General features: G+C 63.0%; 1 protein-coding gene, 1 long non-coding RNA gene and 1 other non-coding gene across 10 annotated transcripts in view; 2 read left to right on the top strand and 1 right to left on the bottom strand.

Annotated features, from left to right (window-relative positions):
• Nucleotides 1-6,954, top strand: part of LOC105489814 (tRNA methyltransferase 61A) — a 17,128-nt gene extending 10,174 nt beyond the window's left edge. For 4 of the 6 annotated variants that reach the window (XM_071099513.1, XM_011754943.3, XM_011754945.3 and 1 more), the window contains one exon: nt 1,273-2,044. In XM_071099513.1, coding sequence (XP_070955614.1) covers nt 1,273-1,544 — 272 coding nt within the window. In that variant the 3' untranslated portion in view covers nt 1,545-2,044. Of the gene's footprint in view, nt 1-1,272 lie in introns of all 6 variants that reach the window. The other 2 variants (XM_024795395.2, XM_071099515.1) reach the window with 2 other exon arrangements.
• LOC105489816 (uncharacterized) lies at nt 6,566-20,525 on the bottom strand. Of its 3 annotated transcripts, none has more exons than XR_011625476.1 (3): nt 17,811-20,525; nt 15,706-17,674; nt 6,566-15,300 (listed from the first exon to the last, which is right to left on the bottom strand). It is a non-coding gene; the product is annotated as an uncharacterized lncRNA (long non-coding RNA). The 3 variants fall into 3 exon arrangements; XR_011625477.1 differs by having other exon boundaries at nt 6,566-15,853; nt 17,501-17,674; XR_011625475.1 differs by having other exon boundaries at nt 6,566-17,674.
• Nucleotides 16,691-16,750, top strand: LOC112428048 (U7 small nuclear RNA). Its single transcript, XR_003019911.1, has one exon. It is a non-coding gene; the product is annotated as a U7 small nuclear RNA (small nuclear RNA).

Genomic DNA, 20,525 nt, shown 5'->3' with positions numbered 1-20,525 from the left:
GGTGCGGAGGCGGGGCAGCCCTGGGGAAGGTCGGGCCTCAAGCCAGGGAGGTGGCTGGGATGCCAAGGTTTTTCCCTTTTCTGGAGAAGGAGCAGTTCAGGCAGCAGGGGCCCCTTCTTCCCAGCTGAGAGTTGCATTGTGAGAGGGTGGAGGGTGGGGGTGTGGGGCGCCCCGCCCCACCTCAAAGACTAGCCGAGGCCCTGTACGGACAGCAAGGCCATGGCCGGGGATTCCCTGCTGGCTCTGGCCCAGCCCTGACTCCTGGGTGCTGGTCTCTGCTGAGGCCTTGGGGTAGCTGTGGGGATCTCCACGCTCTGCCTCCTAGGCTCCCTGCTCTGGGGACACTTCGGGGCCTGGACTGTAGTCCCGGGGAGGCTGAACCCGGCAGAACCCCTCCTGGGGCCCCCATGCTGCCTTTGTGACTCCTTCCTCCGGAGTGGCCCGGGGAACCTGCGCCTGCCTCTGGGACCTGTCCCTTCTCCTGCCAGCTCCCCCTTCTGGGTCCAAAGGCTCCAGGCTCATTCAGGGGCCTGGCGTCTCCTGCTGGTCACTGGAGCCCATTGGGGAGGGTGCGGTGCGCTCAGCCTCGGTGCCCTGTCTAGGCTGTTGTCACACAGAAGGTGCCTCCTCTAACCCTGAACCTCCCAGCGGCCCCGTGTCAGGGTACACCTGAGGGGACCAAGCCTCAGGGACATTTGAGGACATTTGTCTGGGCCATACCTCTACCCGGCCCCCCGGGCTGGGTTCTCATTCACTGCAGGCCAGGCCAAGCGAAGCCCGCGGCTGCCCTGGTGGGAGGCGGCAGGGCGGGGCTGTCATGCTCAGGCTGTGCTTTGAGTAGGCGCCTCCTGTTCCCGGGAGCAGTGACAGCCTCTGATTTCCTGTGACAGCAGCGGCCCCCGCACCGCCCCGCGCTGCCGTGCTGTCAGAGCTACTCTGGGCCCAGCGCTCCAGCAGCCCCATGGAAGGCAGGAGAGCAGTGCCCACTGTGGGCCAAGTGAGACAATGGCGGCACAAGCTTGACCCAGTGCCTGGCATGTGGGAGGGCCTAGTGCAGCTAAGCTGGGTGACATGAACAGTGGCACCAGGCCCCATGGTGGGCTGCCAGTTGAGGGCCAGGCCCCTCTGCCCTGCATCCCAGCTCTCTGGAGAGCTTGCAGTCTGCGTTGGGACCATCTTAGGTTGGCCTCAGACCCTAGGGTGGGAGTTCAGGGATGCCAGGGCCAGACAGGCCACTTCTGCCCTCTGACCCTCGCGTCCTGTTTCCCACAGGTGGGCGCTTCTGCTCCTTCTCGCCATGCATCGAGCAGGTGCAGCGCACGTGCCAGGCGCTGGCGGCACGTGGCTTCTCGGAGCTGAGCACCTTGGAGGTGCTGCCACAGGTCTACAACGTGCGCACTGTCAGCCTGCCACCACCCGACCTGGGCGCAGGCACAGATGGCCCTGCCAGCCCTGACACTGGCCCCTTCCGCAGCGGCACGCCCATGAAGGAGGCCGTGGGCCACACTGGCTACCTGACCTTCGCCACCAAGACCCCAGGCTAGGGCGCCGCCACCCAGGGCATCAGGGAGCTGGGAGCACCGAAGGGCTGGGCAGGGAGGCCAGAGGCACCTTATATGGTCTGCAATGCCTGCCAGACACAGATGGTGGGGCGGGGCTTGGGGGCCTCCTGGGTGGCCAGAGTGGGACGGCAGGAGGGGTGGCTATGATGGAGGAGGAGTGCTGGGGCTGGGCCTCAGCCATTGCTGTCCAGTCCCGCGGCCCATCCCAGCTGCTGTTTGTTGCCAATATGAAGTCTCCACTGTCACAGGCTCCCCTGGATGTTGAGGCCAAAGGGTGCAGGTGGGGGAGTCTGACCCCCTCCCAGGTGGGCCTAAGCAGGAAGAGGGTGGGGGAGGGAGGGGGCATTGTCCCCGAGGCCATGCTGCATCTGACCCCTGAGCCCCCACAGCCCTGGCTGCCCCACAGGGCCTGAGACCATCTCATGTTTCTCCAGTTCCCGGGCCGAGGCTCCAGCCTGGGCCAAAAGCTGGGATGAGATGACCCAGGATCCCTGCCCTGCCCTCCCCAGTGCTAGGAGACCAGGCCAGCCCAGGAACCAGGGAGGTGACCCTGCTCTCTGGCCTTCAGGCTGACGTCACAGCACTGGGCTCAGCCCAGGCCTGCGTCCACTCAAGTCCAAGAAGCGGGGCAGCCCCCACCCAGCCAGAGCCCCTTGACACAGGCCAGGCAGCGCTGCGGAGAGCAGCAGCAGAGCGGGTTGTTCGCCACAGGCGACCAGGCAAGCGTGTCGGGGCTAGGGTGTGAGTGCCAGCCTGTGAGTCCCGGAACTATGTGGGCACCCCTACCCCTCACAGAAGCCAGGGGCATGGAGGAGGCCCCCCCACGGGACAACAGTGTAGGGTCCAGGAGGTGTGTCCAGGACACCTTCCAGGGACAGTGCCTATGTGAACACCTCTCAAAGGCTAAGGGGGCATTTTCCAAAGCGGGGACAGAGGGTGGGACGCCCAGGCTGGGGGGCTCTCCTCGCCCGCCCTGGTGTGTGACAGCCTCAAGGGAGGACCGGTGCCTATGTCAGCCATGGGGTCCTTGGAGCTGCCACTGGTGCCTAGGGGGCCTGGGTTTCAGCCCATGGAGTCAGCGGCTGTTGGGAGCCTCAGCGGCTGTAGGGGCCTTGAGTGCTGTGCTGGCAGGCGCCTGGCCCTGAGTGTCAGTGATGAGCAGTAAGCGTGCCGTCCTCTCTGTGCTGTATGATCCCTCGCGGCCAAGGCCACCCCCGACCGCTGTCCCGGCCAGCCCTGCCTGCGCTCTGCCCCTGGTCCCTGCTCCTGCCTGTCCTGGTTTGGCATGATGGGTGCTCCAGACTCCAGGACAAAGGGGCAGATGTGTGGCCATCCCCATCTGGCTGCAGAAAAGCCCACTTGTCCCTGGGGTTGGGGTGGTCCAGGAGTGCTGGGCCTTCCTCCACAGCCCCGGGCTGGAATATTCAGTGTGGCTGCCTGGGTTACTTGCATGAGCCCCTGAAGGAAGGGTCCACCCCAGGCCGCCTGGTCCCCACGAAGTGTCACACTGTGGGTCACTGGGGGCTGTGGCTTATGTGGTCGGGGAATCCTGTGTCCCTGAGGGTTGCTCAGCCCTGTTCTGAGGGCTTGTCCTCTCCTTCCAGGACACAAGCCTTCCCTCTAACCTTGTTCCTCACCTGGGGCACAGAGGAGGGGCCCCCGGTCAGGTTCAACATGGAAGTGGGTGACCCTAATGCCAGGAGCTTTGGGGTTAGGCTGTGCCTGGGGTGTCATGAACTGGGTGGCTCACACCCCGAGGTCTCAGTTCCCCCAAGCCTGCCCTGCCCCTCCTGGCCACAGCAGAGGCCTGCATGCTGTCTGACAGGTGAACACCAGGAGGTGTTTCTTTGAGGCGCAGCTCCACGGTTTATAGGACACGTAAGCCTCAGACACTGTAGGGTCCAGGTTGTGCCCATTTTCCAGCCAGGACTGGTAGCCCATGTGGCGGCCCTGGGTGAGTCACCAGGATCTGCACATGGAGAGCGGAATCCACCCTTAGTTGTCCCAGCCCACCCTTAGTTGTCACGTGGGACAGAGTCGCTGTCTCAATCCTCTCGGCCCTGCTGCTCTGCCCTGCACACAGGCCCCCATGATGACCTTGAGCCTCCAGGCATCCACCGCCACCCACCATATAGCTGGGCCTCACCCCACTCCCTCAGCTTGGATCCTCACCTGGCCTTGAGCCAGCCTTAAACTCCTGTATGTCCTTCAAGACCCCTTCAAATGTCCTTTTCTCAGCATGCTTCCCCAGACCATCTAATGCCCAGGCGGGAGAGTCCTGCACACCATGGCCCGAGGGAGCCCCCACAGCAGAGGAGCACAGCCCAGTTCTGTGATGGGAGCCTGACTTCCAGGGGCAGCGCTGGGCCCATGGCCGTGAGTGACCCATCAGCAGGCCCCGATGATCAGCTCGAGTCAGCAGCACGGGCTCATCATGGGGCAAGGATTCACCAGAAACGCCCTCCCTGGCCCAGTGTACTCGCCTGGGCCTCAGATTTTCCCTGGAAATTCCTCCCCCCTCGCCCTGCTGTCCTGCACTGAGACAGTGGCACATGACTCCCGGCTGCCCACGCCCTGGAAGGTCCCAGGCCCTGACCCTGACTCACCTGCTTGGAGGGTCCCAGTCCTGGGTACTGCCCTAGAGCCAGGGTTAAAGTCCCCTCCCTCAGGAAGCCCCAGGGTGTGAGCTGCTCCTGGGCCTCCCTCTGCCCCAACCATGCCTGCCTCAGGGCCCAGCCCCTCACCCAGGAGCCCCAGAGGGCTGGGCCCAACCAGGGCTGCACGGGTGGGGACCAGGACAGGATTTCTGAGTGGGCAGAGGGCAGCAGGCCGCTGGGGGCACACCCTGTCTAGCAGAATGTGATGAGGCGGGGTTGCCCCTGAGGACCCACGAGGCCCTCACCCCTGCAGTCTAAGTCTGGGGCTGTCCCCCTTCCACTGCCCCCTCTGCCTCCATTGCGGCTTTGCTCTCTCCACCCACCGCCTCTGGCCCAGAAGATGGAGGGTAGGTGGGCTGCCAGGGGACCCGAGCCCCCCCCCAACAGTCCACCGCACAGGTAGGGAAACTGAGGCACAAAGCTGCGACTCCGGAATCCTGGCCATAAGTGGTTCCCCAGTGCATGACCCTAGAGAGCAGAGTTTTCAGGCAGAGTCCTGGAAGGTTCCTCAGGAGACACCTGTGCAGGGGGACGTTGGAGAAGGGAGGGCAAGCCCTGCAGGTGGGGTGGGTGGTGCCCCAGAAGTGGTGGATGGAGAGGGTGCACCTCCAGCCTCTGGGCTGGCAAGTGCTGTTTCAAGAGCTGCTCTAAGAAGGGTGAGCGCTGGACTCAGTGCCCCCACAGCCTCGGGGCTGTAGGGCTCACACGCCAGCTTGGAGGGGCCCTGAGCGAGAGGGTCCCCAAAGAGAGGCCTGGCTCCTGATGCCCTCAGGAGGGAGGGAGCTACTGCCGGGCCTCACGCCCTGTCCTCACCAGCCACAGAGGGTGGGCGCTGTCACCAGCAGGCATGGGTTGAGTGCCTCCCACGTGCCAGCCCCTGCCCTTCAGGGCTCCCAGGAGCCAGACCCAGATCTGGGCACACAGTGCAGGGCGAGGTCTGGATGCGGGAGTGGCAGTGGTCTGGACCCTGTGTGGTAGGTCTGGGTCGGTGTGGGGTCGGGGAGTGGACGGGCCTTTCTGTCCCAGGGGCTCTGTGCACGGCCCGCTCCTGGACACTGGAACTGAGCCTTGAGAGAAGTCGCTTCCCGAGGTGACCAACGGGTTGGTGGCAGACAGGCTGGGTGCCGGGGTGTGTGGACCCCAGAGCCAGTGGGTTGGGCCCTGCAACCCACTGTGGTTCATCAGTGAGCAAGGAGGGGCACAGTGGGGCCAGCCTGCTGCCCTGCCCCAGCAGTGGCCTTGCCAGCCCGCGGGCCCTCCCCACGCGGAGCCTCCATGCCCAGGGGAGCCTGCGTGGCCCAGCCCGTCAGCCAGGACGAGGGCGTTTCAAAGTCAGGCTGCCTCCGAAGCGGTGGTGTTGGCGGGAGGGAATAACTGGCTCCCACCAGGCTGAGAATAGCTCAGAATTGGGTCACGCTCACCGAGATCTCCGGTCACAGCCTCCAGCCTTTGACAATAATCAGCTTTCTCCCTGACATCTGTCCCTTCAAAGAGGGGGCAGGCCAGTGCAGGCACTTCTAGAAGCAGCAAAGCAGAGGGGACGGGAGTGGGGAGGGGCATCCCCCCCTCCTGGCCCCCCATGGCAGGCCCCCTGCCTCCCTCCCGCCCACCCCATGCTCCCTTCCGTGCCTCAGGACCCACCAGCTTCCCGCACAGGGTCAGGTCAGGGAGCAAAGCACGGCAGTGTCCTCTGACAGATGAGGACACCGGCTGGGGGCTGCAGGGAGGGTGGTGCCTGTGCCTGGCCCTCCCGTGCTGTGGCAGCCATGCCCCTCAGCTCCTGAGACTCAGGGGCTTGCATGCCACTGCCCCAAGCCGCCCTCCTCTTGCTCCTCCCAGTCTGTCCTGGGCTCTTTTAACGTGGTTGAAGGGCATGGGTCAGAGCAGGCCGTCCTGCCCCGCCAGGCTTTTGGGGCCTTGTGTTTCCCCCAGCCCAGGACTTCACCCCATGTCTTGTTTCCTATCCATTTTCCCGTGTTGGGCCCTCCTCACCCCTTGAGAGGGCTGAGGTGGGTGCTGTCACAGGCCCTCAGAGCCCGCATCTGTGCCGTCACCTGTGTATGCTGCCACCAGGTGGGTGCTGAAGCCATCTTCGTAGCAACATAGGTGCCTCCTGCATAGAGCGATAGATATGCCTACCACATGCCAGGCACGCTGATTTTGGTTCTTTAATCTTTAAAAACCCACAAGGCAGTTCTTCTCGTGTTCCAGGTGACACCATTGCTAAACTTTAGTCACAGATATGTTCCTGAAGTGCCTGTGACACTGAGCATCTCAAGATGTGGCCCCTGGACTGCCTGCTCAGCATTGTCCCCACCCCACCCCTGTTGCTCAGCGTCATCCCCACCTCACCCTGCTGAGCCGGAACTCCAGGGCAGGGCCCAGGGTGCCCCCTTTCTCCAAGCCTCCAGGTGGCTCTGGTACTCAAATCTGAGAATCACTGCTGGAAGACCCGGGAGTCTCGCAAACATTTCTTTTTATTTCTTAAACAAAAACCCCCTTTATTAACTGAAGCGGCAGCTCTCTGGCAGCTTCCTGCACGCGGCCGGTTGATCCTCTGAGGCTGCGCGTTTCTCCCGGTGTGGCTGGACTGTCTGCTTCTGAGCCCCAGACCCTGTCGCTCCCTGCTGCTGCACTGCAAATGCCCTCGTGCTCCCAGAGAGAAACTGAGGCAGCAACAGCAGGTCGCTGTGCGCAGACCCCACGGGGCCCCAATTTGAATAAACCAGTGTCTTTTACAAAATAGGAAAGTTGGGAAGTTTGAAGCTTGAGTGGCTGTTTTGTGAGTTTAAGGCGTGGCCACATTTGCGGGCATGCTGACAAAGTGCTGGGGAATGACAGGGTGGCTGAGATCCAACTCTGAATAACAGGGCTGGGGAGGAAGGGGAGCAGACTTCAAACCAGGCTGGCCACAGACTCCTGGGAGCTGTGTGCAGGATTCTTCACACGATTCTGCTGGTGCATTTCTTTGACAATTTCCAAAAGTTTTTATTTTTAAAAAAGGAGGCTGGGTGTGGTGGCTCATGCCTGAGGCCAAGATGAGAGGATCGCTTGAGCCCAGCCTGGGCAACACAGGGAAGTCCTGTCTCTACAAATAATTAAAAAATAAAAAAAGGAAAGATGCACCAGGCCAGTGGCCAGCACTGGTAGCTGGCAGGACCCAGACTGTCACCCAGGGTGCTGGCACGGCAGACGCAGGCTGAATGTGGTCTGGGGCCTGGCCCCTGCCTGGAAGCCCTGGACCTGCAGAGACACAGGCCCTGGGGAGGAATGCAGGGCCAGCTGTGGGTGGGGGGCTGGCCATGGATGGGGTGGGGACAGTGGGGGCGACAGGCTTGTTGCTAAGCTACAGGCACAATGGACATTCCGGGTGCCCGGCAACGGGGAAGGAGACGCTTCTTAGAGGGGGAACCCTGAGGGGCCCAGGCCACACTTGTCCCTCAGCAATGCACACACCCCCACCCTCAGGCCATTGAGACTCACTGGCTGCCTGGCCTCTCAGGGTAAAGGGCAGCCGCCCTCCTGGTGGGGCTTCAACACGCCCTGACGCCAGCCTCCACCCAGCTGGGGACCTGGTCGGAATGTGCCCTTGATGGCTCCTGCAACCCCGAGCCCTGGCCTGCTCACCTCCTCGTGGCCTCTGTCTTGGGGCCGCTTGTGCTCCCCGCCTCTCCTGCCTCTGACTGTGCCTGCCTGGCTGGTGCCCCCAAGTGCAGGTGTGGGGCCCTCGGAACAGGGCTTGGAGTTCTGGTAGAGCCTCCATCCCCTGCCACCCCTCTCCTGGCCCCAGACTCAGTAGCCCCTAGCCCTGCCAGCCAGGCTCTGCCAGAGTCACACTGCAGGGCCCCTGGCCCCTGTGGCTGTCTCTGTCCAGCCACCTCTGGAGGGTGTGTGCCACTCCTTCAGGCTCCACATCCCCCCTCCGTGGATGGCCTGCTAAGGAGCTCTGGGCCCAGCCGGTGGCCAGGAGGAGCGAGGCTAGGAGTTCACCGTGCCTGGCGGCCCTCCCCACCTCACAGACGGTTCCTGAGCGTCTGGGCACAGCGGCCAGCCCTTGCCCTTCCCCCACACACACCCTGTGTCCCTCAGCATCGCACTGGTTGGGCCTCAGCCCTGCCTCTTCCCCCAGCCCTGAGGGTAGAAGTCGGACCCCAGCTGCTGCCGAGGTCCTGGCTCAATCACACATTTCGTGTGCACAGTTCTTTCTGTCCTGGGTGGGCCAGGCGCACAATAGGTGCTCCATGAACACATAGTGGAGCCCACCAGGCAGTGCCACCACCCTCTCATGCTCTCCGTCTCCGCTGCTGTTTGCATGGCTTTTGCCACCCTGGTCTCTGCCACCCAGTCCTTGCTGGCCTCACTGGGCCAACCCTTTGCCTCACACCAGGAGGTGTCCAGTGCCCTCTGGAGGGACGCCTCCTCTGTGCACTGCCTGGGGGAGGCAGGGAGGCGGGGCGGGGGCAGGTCCTAGCCCCACCACCCTGGGCGGGGCTTTGGCCAAAGGCCTTGCCCTCTCTGAGCCTCAGTGCCCTGCCCCGTCCCGGGGTACCCTCAGGAGCTCCCGAACTGGGCTCGTGGGAGTCTCCTTGGGGCTGGCATGGGAAGTGCCCAGGAGTGCCCCAGGCCTGCCAGCCCCTCACTCCACCATGTGCACGCTAGGGAGGTGTGGTTTTAGCAGCTGGTCCACACATCTGGATGGTTGCTCCCAGAGCCCACCTCACCAGGGTCAGACTGCCCAGGCAGCTCCTAACACCTCAGGTTCCCCACGCCTTCCTGCAGCTGCCATCCCCACCCCCAGAAGCTCGCCTGCCTCTCCTGAGGACCCAGGCAGACAGCTGGACACAGACCCTCCCCAGGGGAGGCGTCTGGAGGGGCCTGCCCCTCAACAGGTGTTGCCACTTGATCAGGAGCAAAGTCAGGGTTGGGGCTGCTCCCGCCCCTCCCCTGCTCTGTGCCCCCCGCTGCAATGGAAGCCTAGGCTCCTCCAAGGCTGAGCTGGGGCCCCTCAGCGTCTCTCCTGGGGACAAAGAGGCAGCTGCCAGCAGGGCGGGGCGGGGAGGGTGGCCTTTGTGCGCGCCGGGCCCCTCCTGGTGACCTCACCACCGGCCAGAGAAGGGCCCTTTCTTCCCAAAGGCAGCCGTTGGGAATCCGCCTGGGGACAAAGCCGCTGCCAGGCAGGGGACCAGCGAGTGGCTGGCTCCCCTGGTAGCATAAATTAGGGGGGGCTAGGGTGGGGGAGGGGATGGCAAGCACTTCTGTCCCTGGAAGAGGGTCACTTGGTGCAAACAGACAAGCAAGCCCCCAACTTACACGTGGGGTGCGTGGGGCCACCCCTCCAAGCTTCATTCATTCATTCGGCCCATTCCTTCGTTCCACAGATGGCTGCTGGGCGCTGGCCCAAGAGGCTGTGTGAGGGCCTTGGGGACACAGGGGATGCATCTGGTGGATGAGGGAGCAGTGGGTGAGGGGCGGGGGTGCCCAGTCTGGAGAGGGAACTAGGACAGACGAGTCAGAGCTGCCCAGAAGCCCCAGGGCCTGGGTTGGGGCAGGCGGGAAGATCCATGCTGAGCACGGTCACCCAGCAGGGCAGTGGCCACAGTCGCCCAGCCCAAGTCCCAGGCCTCCAGGAGAGCTCAGGAAAATATTTGATTTTCAATATGTGGTGTGGAGTGGCACCCACCCCCCATGTGTGGCCAAGGACTTCCTGTCCCGAGAGTCTGGGTGACCCACAAAGTGTCCTCACAGCCTTGCTGGCCCTCGGCCTGGCTTCCAGGCCCCCCGCAGGACACTGTCCCCCTCCCCCACCTCCCTGTCTCGAGACCTCGAGACCTGGGGTCCGGTGGCCCAGGGTGGCCAATGCAGAGCGCAGTGTGGCCAGCATAGAGAGACAGGTGGCCTGAGAGTCCCACAGATGCCCAGTGCTACTCAGGCCCAGCTCCCAAGGCCTGTTCCTCTGCCTCCCAGGCCCTGGGCATGTGCTCCATCCCCAAGGCACTGAGCACATCAGGCCAGACCAGGTGGGCTTCCTGTAGGAGGAGGCAGCAGGCCCAGGTCAGGCTGGGTCTGGGAGGCAGGCACAGGGTGTGCTGGTCAGCAGGGCTCACTGCCAGGCCCAGGCGGTGTCCTGGCCATGCAGATGACAGAAGGCCGAGCGGGTAGGCCAGAGGGTGTGAAGGGCCTTGTCCTGTGAGCAGGGCACGCAAGCAGCTCCTGGCCTGTCCTCCAGCCTTGACACCTGAGGTCTGAGCTTGCCTTGCAGTCATCAGCAGAGCCAAGACTCCCGGATTTCCGGGGCTGGGAAAACTTCAAAGCCTTACAGAGCCACCAGGTCCACAGCTGCCCAGGGCAGGGGGCGCCTGCTGGGTGCTGGACCTCCCTGCACCCCGTCTTCATCCCCGTGTGTGGATGGGCAGGAGTGTCTGCAGGCCTGGGCCCCGGCCAGGAGGAGGCCTGAGGATTCCGGGGCACCGAGCGACCACAGGCCGGGGTGTGTGGCTCCCCCAGGAGCCCCAGAGGCCCTGTGCCCCCTCCCCGGCGGTGGAGTGAGATGGGCGGGGGCGGTGTAAGTAGGCCAGTGCTTTGTGCAGCGTTGCCATGGCGCCACCGCCGCCTGTGCAGGATCCTCTGGGCGCGTTTCCAGAACGCAGAGCCTGCCAGTCGGCCCTCCCAGCCCTGGCCAGGCCCCATCCCAGTCGGGGGGCCTCAGAGCCTTCTCCACCCACAGGCTGCTGGGGGGCAGACTAATTGTCCCGCTTCGTTACACCCTCAAACCCCCAGCGCATACATGCTCACAGCCACACAGCACACACACATGCACACAGGAATGTGCACACGCTCACACATAAGTGTACATGTGCCACACGCAGGCACACACCCCACAGCCACAGGCAGGCACTCAGTCCTCAGCGTGCCCCAGGGCTGCAGCCTCCAGGTTCACACCCAGGTCCCAGGGGCCCCAGGCCAGTGTGGGGTCTCCCAGCACGGCACACGTGGTGGTGGGCATGAACGTGCAAGGCCAGGGCCTGCCCCATCTCACCTGCTGAGACTGAGAGGTCATTGCTGACCTTGGGGAGGAGGCTGGGGGCCTAGAATTCAGGGGACAAGCTGGCCTGAACCCCACTCCCCACCACTGGGCCTGTGGGACAGCCTCGAGGGCCTATGCTGGGAGGGCTGGGATTTCTGATGCCGGCGAGCTGAGGCTGGGCCTCACCGGCCACTGGACACCAAGCGCCCCATTAGATGCTCACAGCCCCACAGTAGGGTGGGCACCACCAGCCCTACAGGCAGGACAAAGTGGCCTGGAGATGGCATGGAGGGGGCCGGGTGGCAATGCTTTGCCGGGGTGCAGCAGGAGGGTGTGGTCTCGATGCATGAGAGGCCCTGGGCGGCCCAGCCTGACTCCCGTTGTCAGCTGACGTCACAGGGCGGAGAACCTGGGTGTCTGGGGAGACAGATGGCCCTGGGGTCCCTGGCTGCCCTGATACCTGCTGACGAGGACCCCACCAAGGGGTGGGACGGCTTCCTTGCAGTTGATATCCTGGAGAGGGGACAGGCTGTAGGCTGGGGGGTGGGAACGCTGGGAACACGCAGGCCCTCTCTGAAGACCACAGCTGGGCCCTCTGACCCCTGCCTCAGGCTCCAGCCCAACAACACAGAGCTGGCCAAGGTCCTTGCCCCACGTGTGCCGCTGCTGGCTCCTGAGGGGCCAGTGGATGGGGACCCGGCGGTCCCTTCCCAACAGGAGGCCCACGGCTCTTGGCACTGCTGCAGAGGCTGCGGCTTCCCCAGGAGCACGTCAGTCCTTTGGGATAAACGCTGCTGCCTGTTAGAATCTGAGGCCCCTGGGATAGGCTGGAGCTGAGGCTGACGGGCGGGGCCCTCGTCACCCAGCAGTCCCCCTGCAGCCCTCCTGAGCGTGACGCTGTGCGAGATGTGCCCAGAGGTGCTCTCAGGAGGCAGGGCTGGGCTCGGGGCAGGGCAGGAGTGGGCACCGAGAGGCCCCAAACAGCTTCCTGAGGGAGAGGGGGCTTCACAGAGGCAGCTGCCTCGGTGACCCTGGGGCAGGTGTGTCTGCTGGCACCGAGGTCTTTTAGGGCAATGAGGGAGAAAGGGCAAGGCAGGGAGACCTCAGGGGCGTAGAGGCCAGGCTGCGGGGCCTGGCTTGTTCCTGCAGCTCCTGCCACCAAGAAGCCAGGCTGCAGGGCAGGCGCTGATTCTCCATCACCACACCCAGAGCCCCCGCGGGGCCCAGCGAGGCACAAGGCAGCCAGTGCCATGGCCCCACACCCTGCCCACTAGCTGAGCTGTGCAGCATGGAGGCAGCTCCGGGGGCAGCTGTGCACAGCAGTGACCCCTGCCTGCTGCACGGCTGCCTGAGCTGTCGTGGTTGCTGCCAGCACCACTGTGCAGTATGGTGACCCCACTGGCCAGGGACGGGCCCCGCACACAGGAACGTGTCGGGGGAGTCACCAAAGGCTTCTTGCCAGAAGTGGCATTTGGCTTGGGGTGTGGAAGAGGAGCACAGATTACCCAGGAGGGCCAGGCCAGGGTCCAAGGAAGGGGCCACCTGTGCAGAGACGTAGGGCTGATCGCACAGGCCTTGCCCATAGGCCCTGCCATGGGGAAAGACAAGCCCCTGCCAGCCGGCTGGGAGCCACCACCATCCTGACGACAGAACCACGCTGGCAGGCAGGGCAGGCTGCCTGTGGCAGAACTAGGGGGTTGGGAGGTAGGTTAGAGACCGGCATATCTGTGGGGACTCCATAGATGGTGGCAGGCGGTCACTGGATGCCCCGCGCAAGCGCCATCCACCCCCAGAACAGAAGCGAAGCTCAGGCGAGGCCATGGCCACCTGTCCACCATTGGCCAGGGCAGGTGCACCCGGCGTGGCCCAGACAGTATAGCTGCGCCAGCCGGCTGGCCCCAAACCACTTCCGGTGTTCTGGGCTCTGCAAAACCTGACCTTGGGCGCCGCCTGGTGACCAGACGTGGGAGAACCAAGCAGGCAGGTGGGGGCCTGGAGGGGCAGACGCTTGGCGTTTGGGGGACCTCCAAGGTCAGGGAGCCGCATGCTGTGCAGGTGAGCCACCCTGCAAGCCAGGGGCTGTAGGGAGGGCAGTGGGTAGCAAGGGTCTGTCTGGGGTCCTCCCTCCACCCAGCCTGGCCAGCGCCGATGCTGAGCTGTGCAGGGCCCATGTGCACTGGCACTGGGTGAGGGAATGGGCCAGAACAGCCCAGGCCATGGTCCCCACCCCGGCAGGGACAGGCCTCGCACATTCAGCTAGAGGCACCCCCTGGGGCGTGCTCTCGGGTCTGCCCTGGCACAGACCTACTGCCGGTGTGGGCGTCCATGGCAGTCACTCGGCCAGGCCTGGGAGAACCCAGCGCAGGGGCAGCCTGGGACTAGTGCTGTGCTCTGTGGGAGCCACTGATCCAGGATGCAGTCCTGCCCTTGTTGGGGCCTGCTGCCCCAAGGCCTTGTGGGATCTGGCCCTCCAGACTCTCACCTGCCTGCCTGGCTCCAACCTGGGGGTCCTTGCTCCAGCGGTCCAGCCTGCACACTCTTCCCCAGGCCCACATGGCCTGCTCCACAGGACCACCTGCATAGCCACGTTGGTGCTGGGATGCCTGCTTTCCCTTTGAGGGGCTGGGTCAGGATTAAGGGCTAGAAGATGCCCTTTCCTGGGAGATGAAACCTGGATGCACAGAGGAAGGGGCACACACACCCAGGAGCCCCAGGCTGCCAAGAGCACCCTGGGCTTGCTGTGGCCATCTACAGGCAGTGCCCAGACCAGACCGCAGCCCAAGAAGGCAGCTGGGTGCCTCGCTGCCCCACACCTGCACCCTGACATCCCCAGTACGTTTTGAAATTTGTGTGTGTGTGTGATGGTCTCGCTCTGTCGCCCGGGCTGGAGTACAGTGGCGTGATCTCGGCTCACTGCAACCTCTGCCTTCTGAGTTCAAGCAATTCTCATGCTTCAGCCTCCCGAGTAGCTGGGGCCACAGGCACCCGCCACCACGCCCGGAACCTTTAAGAAGCAGTGCCCTCTGCTCTCAGCGAGGCCCAGTGGGTTCTGCTGCCCAGGCCTCTACAACTCCGCCCCATGGCTGACCCCTCCTCCTGCCAGCCAGGCTGGATCCCTGGGCACCCCCATCCCCTGGTGCTGTCCTCACCGCCCCCAAATCCTTTCCCTGACCCCCTCGCCCCACCCCACTGCTGCCCCCAGGGGCATTCAGCAAAGCCTCCAAATCTCCCTTGGCTCATGGGGCCCAGAAAGCCCTGGCAGTCCTGGCACTGTCCCCTACCCGCTGCCTGAAGTTCTTCCAGGGCCTCCAGTATGCCCAGCCCTGGCTCTAGGCTCTGCTTTTGAAAAGTCATCATTTTCCTTTCCTTTCCCACGTGCAGAGAAACGCCAGCTGCGCTGGAGGAGTAGAGTTGGGGGAGCCCCGGGAGGATCTGAGCATCCCAGTTTCCCGATCTCTTTCTGGGTCTTTCATCTCTGGCCATCAGCAAGGCCCTGCCTCTGTGCCAGGCTCTGTGTAAAGGGTGCACCCAGTGGGGCCCAGACTACCCCATCATGGGTGATCCTGGTGGCACACGCACAGGACTCATGTACCTCAGGCACACCTGAGGGCACCGGTTCCTGCTGACCCCCCGTACCCCATGAGACGGGTGCCCACAGAGCTTTGCAGCATGTTCCCCGACTCAGGAGGCAAAACCGCCCCCTCAGCTCCGCTCCTGCCGCTCCTGGAGCCTATGCCACCTGCAGAGGGCACCCACAGGTGTCAGCGTGTTGAGCCAGGTGCTGCTCTAGGTACTGGGGATACAAGCAGGAACGGAACAAGTTTCATGTCCTCAGGGTCTCAGGTACGGGGCCCCTGGCATCGGGCTAGGTCCTCTGAGGGCGATGGGGCAGGAAGGGGCAGAGCGCAGGCATTGTGGTTGGAGACTGACTGCAGCTGACATCTGGCACGTGCTGCCCGCTGGGGTCCACGTGGCCCACTGGGCTCTTTGGCTGCTGGTGGTCAGAGGATGGCTTGGTCATGCCAGAGCTGGGACACAGCACAGAAGCCGGTTCTTTCTGTGGGAATGGCCATCAGGTGGCCTGGTCATGAGGCTGTTTCTGCCTATGACCCAGCACCAGACAGCAGCCGTTCCACTCTCACCCTCTCTGGGTGACTGGTACACCCAGAGACAGCAGAGGGGAGAGGGACCTCGAGGAACCCAGCCAGCCCTCCACATCCGTTTCTGTCCGTGTGAGCAGGGCCCCGGTGCCCCTCTAGGCCCAGCCTGCCCAACCTAGGAAGGGCTGGCGTGGGACCCGGGGTGGGCAGATGGCTCCATCCTGGCTCCCAGCCACACTGAGCCTAGGGCACCATGCCCTTCTGTCAGCCTGCAGACGCTTGCTGGGTACCCTCCCTGCCCCAGGCCTGGCAGGAAGATGAGGTGACAGAGGCGGCCCTGGGGAGCTCCTTCTGCTTCTTACCTGGTCGCCCCTCACCTAGGCCAGAGCCAGATCCTGGCCCTTGCCCCGCAGCGGCCTCTGCAGGCACAGGACCTCTGAGCTGCCAGGACATGGCTTCTTGTCTCCTTCCTCCCTCCTGGTCCACGCAGCAGTCCTGGGTGCCCCCGCCCTGCACAGTTATGGCCCTCTATCAGTCTGCCCTTCCCAGCCCTCGCCAGCCTGTGAAAGCACTGGGGATGCGGTGAGTTCCTGTGCCCGTGGGGAAGGGGCCAGCAAAGACACCAAAGTGGCAAACAGCAGGAACATGAAGCTGTGAGGGCTGGTGATGCCGGGCGGGAAGCCAGGCGGGGAGGCAGGATGGTGTGTGGCCTGACCCCACCTCGCAGCCAGGAAACAGGCACACAGAGAGGTCCTGCACGTGTCAGGGCCCCAGGTAGGTGGCTGCAGGAGGCTGGGCCCTCAGGTGGGCCTCCCCAGTCACACAGCCTTGGCTGACCTGTCTGTCCTCTCGTCCAGCCACAGGGAGACAAAGACCTCTTTGTCCCACCACCCTTCCGCCCAGAGCCTCCCCAGCCAGCGCAGCTCCAAGCATGTCCCCACGGGAGGGAGACAGTCCCCACCACCCTTCCGCCCAGAGCCTCCCCAGCCAGCGCAGCTCCGAGCATGTCCCCACGGGAGGGAGACAGTCCCCACCACCCTTCCGCCCAGAGCCTCCCCAGCCAGCGCAGCTCCGAGCATGTCCCCACGGGAGGGAGACAGTCCCCACCACCCTTCCGCCCAGAGCCTCCCCAGCCAGCGCAGCTCCGAGCATGTCCCCACGGGAGGGAGACAGTCCCCGGTGGGGCCTGGCAGTCCTGGCAGCTGCCCTGAGGCACAGGCCCTGGGGGACTCGGTGCTTTGAGGGCAGGGGCAGGTGATGGAAGTGGGCTGGGGAAAGGGAGGCTGAGAAGGCGGCAGTGTGGCGCGTGTGAATTTGTTTATGAACTAGCTACAAAAATGTCTTTTCCAGTGTTTGCTCTTCTAGAATTTGACTAGCAGGTTTTCCGGTCTTTAGTGGAAAGCCCTTTAAATAAATACAAGAAAAGAAAAAGCAAAAGTCTTCCTCAATCAAATCTGAGGTGGTTCCTTCCCCAACCAGGCTGGCTGGGTGGGGAGGGAGGGCCCGAAGCCCAGGCTCCTAGGGAAAGGCTCTGATCCAGCTTCAGGGCCACAGCAGCTCTGCTCCCCACCCCAGGGCTGGGCTGGGACACTGGCCCTTCCTGGCAGGGGTGTCCTACCCCACAGAGAAGCCTTGGGAGGTGGCCACCGCTGGGCCACTGCCCCTCACCAGGCCCAGAGGCCCAGTTCTCAGTCTGAAAAGAAAACCTGCCCTGGGCCGCTTATGACCAGGTGGGGCTTGGTGGGCACAGGGGGCCTGGCGGGAGCGCTGGAGCCCAGGGGCCTGGGAGGGGCCCAGGTCGGACATCTCATCCTGCACCAGGCTCTCTGCAGGCCTTCAGTTCCAGAACTGTGTCCTCAAAATCCTGTTGATGCTGCCACAAGTGGGCTCTCTCCTCCCCCATTCCGGGAAGGTTCTGGGTGAGTGGCTAGCCGTCCCTCCCACTGGGAGCTCCAGTACCTGAACTGCCAGCCACCTGCAGCCCCCACCTCACCCCAGGCAGTACTGCACCCTGGGCTGGCGGGACCAGCCTGGAGGGCCCTCCTGGGGCTCTGAGGCTCATGGACAGCCTCCCAGGGAGCGTCTCTGCTGGTCTCATTTCTGTCTGGGAGGGAGTTGGGTGAGCAGCGGGGAGAGGCTGAGTGGATGCCTGCCCACCTGGAACAGTGCTAGGTGGGGATGGGGGGCACCACGGGGCACACACAAGCCACCAGAAGGGCCGATGTCCACTCGGAACGACAGTCAGGGGCGCGGCTGTGTGGGTGGAGGCGGTCTGGAAGAGCAGGCATGGCAGAGCGGCCGCTGGCTCACATGGACTGGCGGAGCGCTGTCCTGCTGGGGCCATCCCAAAGAGAAGCATGGCCCGTCACTCCCCAGGCTAAAAACCATCCACGGCTGCCCCTCCTCATGGCTGAAGCGCAGCTCCTAGGCCCCACCCAATGCCCTCAGGTCCCCTTCTCTCCCTCACCCTGTGGAGAGTGGAGCTGCCTCCTGTCCCTCGGAGGACTCTCAGGCCCCAGCCCTGTCCCAGCAGCTTGTGGTCCAGCTTGGCTGGCCCTGCCAGGCTCTCCAGGCTCCAGCAGCAGTGGCAGCTGTCAGCACAGCCAAGCTGCCAGCACTACCACCTCCCAGGCAGGTGGCACTCTCACTCTGATGAAGTGCTCAGCTTACCGACTGGAACACTGTTCATGACTACGGTCGTGCCTGGGAAGAAGACGAGCTCCTGCACTTCCCATCACGTTCCACTGCTTGTCTGTGATCAACTAACCTCTCCACCTCTGCCAGGAAGCCTCCCTGGGCTTCTCAACCACCCCATCACATCCGGCCAAAGCTCCTTGCGACGGATCCCTCAGAAAGCCACGTGGCCTCTACAGGGGCCCTTGCCCCAGTTCCATGCCTTTGCCCCCAGCACCTCACAGGCACTCGGCAGATGCTGGTTAAATGGAGAGTCCACCCCAAGGCTCAGCGACGCTCCCTCAGTCCTCCTCACCCCCACAGGTTAGTAGGTTTCCTTCAAGTACTTCACCCAGCAACCAGGAAGATTCCTCGTCATCTCCAATCGGTCTGAAAGGCGCACTAGGCACGCGCTGGCCCCGACACTGCCCCTCCCTGGTCCTCTCCAACAGCACCGAAGACATGGAGGTCGGCCCAGGCTCAGGAATCACAGAGCTAACTGCTCATTTCAGCGTCACAAGCACGAGCAGACGAATTTCAGAGACAGAAGCCAACATCGCCACCCCTGATCTTTAGAGGCTCCAGCCAGCCTGGCCCCCGTGGCTCGGTGGTCAGCCAAGGCCTCTGGAATTGGGGCGGCCTTGCTGCTCCAAGGCAGGGTGTGACCCAGTCTGCCCTGCTGGCCCCCCTGCCCTGGGGACAGAGTGGGAGGCACTTCTGATTCCACCCGGGCTCTCAGGGGGATGAGGTGGCTTCAGGTGAGAGACCCTGACTGGCCCCCAGAGCCCTCGTGGAAGGTTCAGCAGAGGGAAGGTCCTTTGGATCCGACAAGCAGAAGGATTTGAAACTCTCGGAAGCTATCTGAAGATCTGAGATTTTTCCACTCATTTATTCAGCAAGTATTCACTGAATGCCTATTACATGCCAGGAGCTAAGGACACTATTTCCAAAGAACAGCTCACCCAAAAGGCATGTGAGTGCCCATTACTGCCAGGACCTGAGGCTGCATGGATGAAGAGACAGACCTTGCCTTGAAAGGCACTGTGGCCTGGCGTGGGAGAGACAGGTGAGCCAGTGTGTTCAAGAGCTATTAATAGGGTACAGGAACAGAAGATACGCTCCACAGCCCAAGGGATGGGCAGGGAGGGCTTCGGATGAGAGCACCAGAACCCAGGGCCATGAACAGCAAAGTCATCTGATGACCTTGCTCCGCTCAGCACTCAGAACCACCCAGCTCCATGTCCCAACACCCACAGAGGACTGAGGTGGGGCAGACACCAGTGGGAGACGGAGACAGAAGGTGGGGAACTGGCAACATTCATCTGAAAACGCGGCCACAGGGACACAGTTCGAGAACTGGAAGGGTTCTAACACACTGAAAACCTGCCAGTCGCCGCGACGGCAGCGGGGACCAGAGATGGAGAGGCAGCGTGCGGCCCCGAGTCCTTACCAAATGGGGTCACAGACCCCTGGCAGCTCCGCAAAGACCAGAGAACCCTAAGTGGGGAAACAGCTTCACTTCACTTCACCCTAACTGCAGAAAGACCATTTTCGCAGCTGTAACTCACCAGTGGAAGACGCGTGCACAGAAGGAAGCACTGGTTTAAGACAGTCTTTCCACGATGAGGGATGCCGGTTCACTGACACAGTGGCTTTGAGACATAATGCTGGAGCTGAATCCTTCAAGCCTAAGCACTAAGTACTGCCCACCTTTCAGAAGAAACTGAAGCTCAGGGGCTCAGCTTTGAAAGTGGCACAGCTCGCCGGGCACGGTGGCTCACGCCTGTAATCCCGGCACTTTAGGAGGCTGAGGCAGGCAGATCACGAGGTCAAGAGATGGAGACCATCCTGACCAACATGGTGAAACCTCGTGTCTACTAAAAATACAAAAATCTGGGAGGCTGAGGCAGGAGAATGGCGTAAACCCGGGAGGCGGAGCTTGCAGTGAGCTGAGATCCGGCCACTGCACTCCAGCCTGGGCGACAGAGCGAGACTCCATCTCAACAACAACAACAACAACAACAAAAATACAAAAATTAGCTGGGCGTGGTGGCGCACAGCTGTAATCCCAGCTACTTGGGAGGCTGAGGCAGGAGAATCACTTGAACCCAAGAGGCAGAGGTTGCAGTGAGCCAAGATTGTGCCATTGCACTCCAGCCTGGGCGACAGGAAAAAAAAAAAAAAAAAGAGAGAGAGAAAGAGAAAATGGCACAGCTGAGATGTGAACCTAGCAGTCTGGGCCCCAGCCTGCTTTAGCTACTTGGCCAGCACTCCCTGAAGTGGGAGCTTTTAGAAATCCTGATGTCCAGACTGTACGCCATCCTGATGAAGCTAGAATCCCTGGGGTGGGCCCCAAGCACCAGCCATTTCTTCAACTCTCCAGGTAAGTCCAACAGGCAGCTGAGTCTTGAACTGCAACCAAATTGTCCTTCCCTCCTTTGCCAGGTGACTCTGGGCAGTTCCCTGGGCAAGGGACCACCTGAATCTCAGAATCATCTATGAAACAGAT

This window comes from Macaca nemestrina, chromosome 7, assembly GCF_043159975.1.
Source record: "Macaca nemestrina isolate mMacNem1 chromosome 7, mMacNem.hap1, whole genome shotgun sequence".
Lineage (NCBI taxonomy): Eukaryota > Metazoa > Chordata > Mammalia > Primates > Cercopithecidae > Macaca > Macaca nemestrina.
The sequence above is the reverse complement of the archived record's forward strand: the minus strand, read 5'-3'. Positions and strand labels throughout refer to the sequence as shown.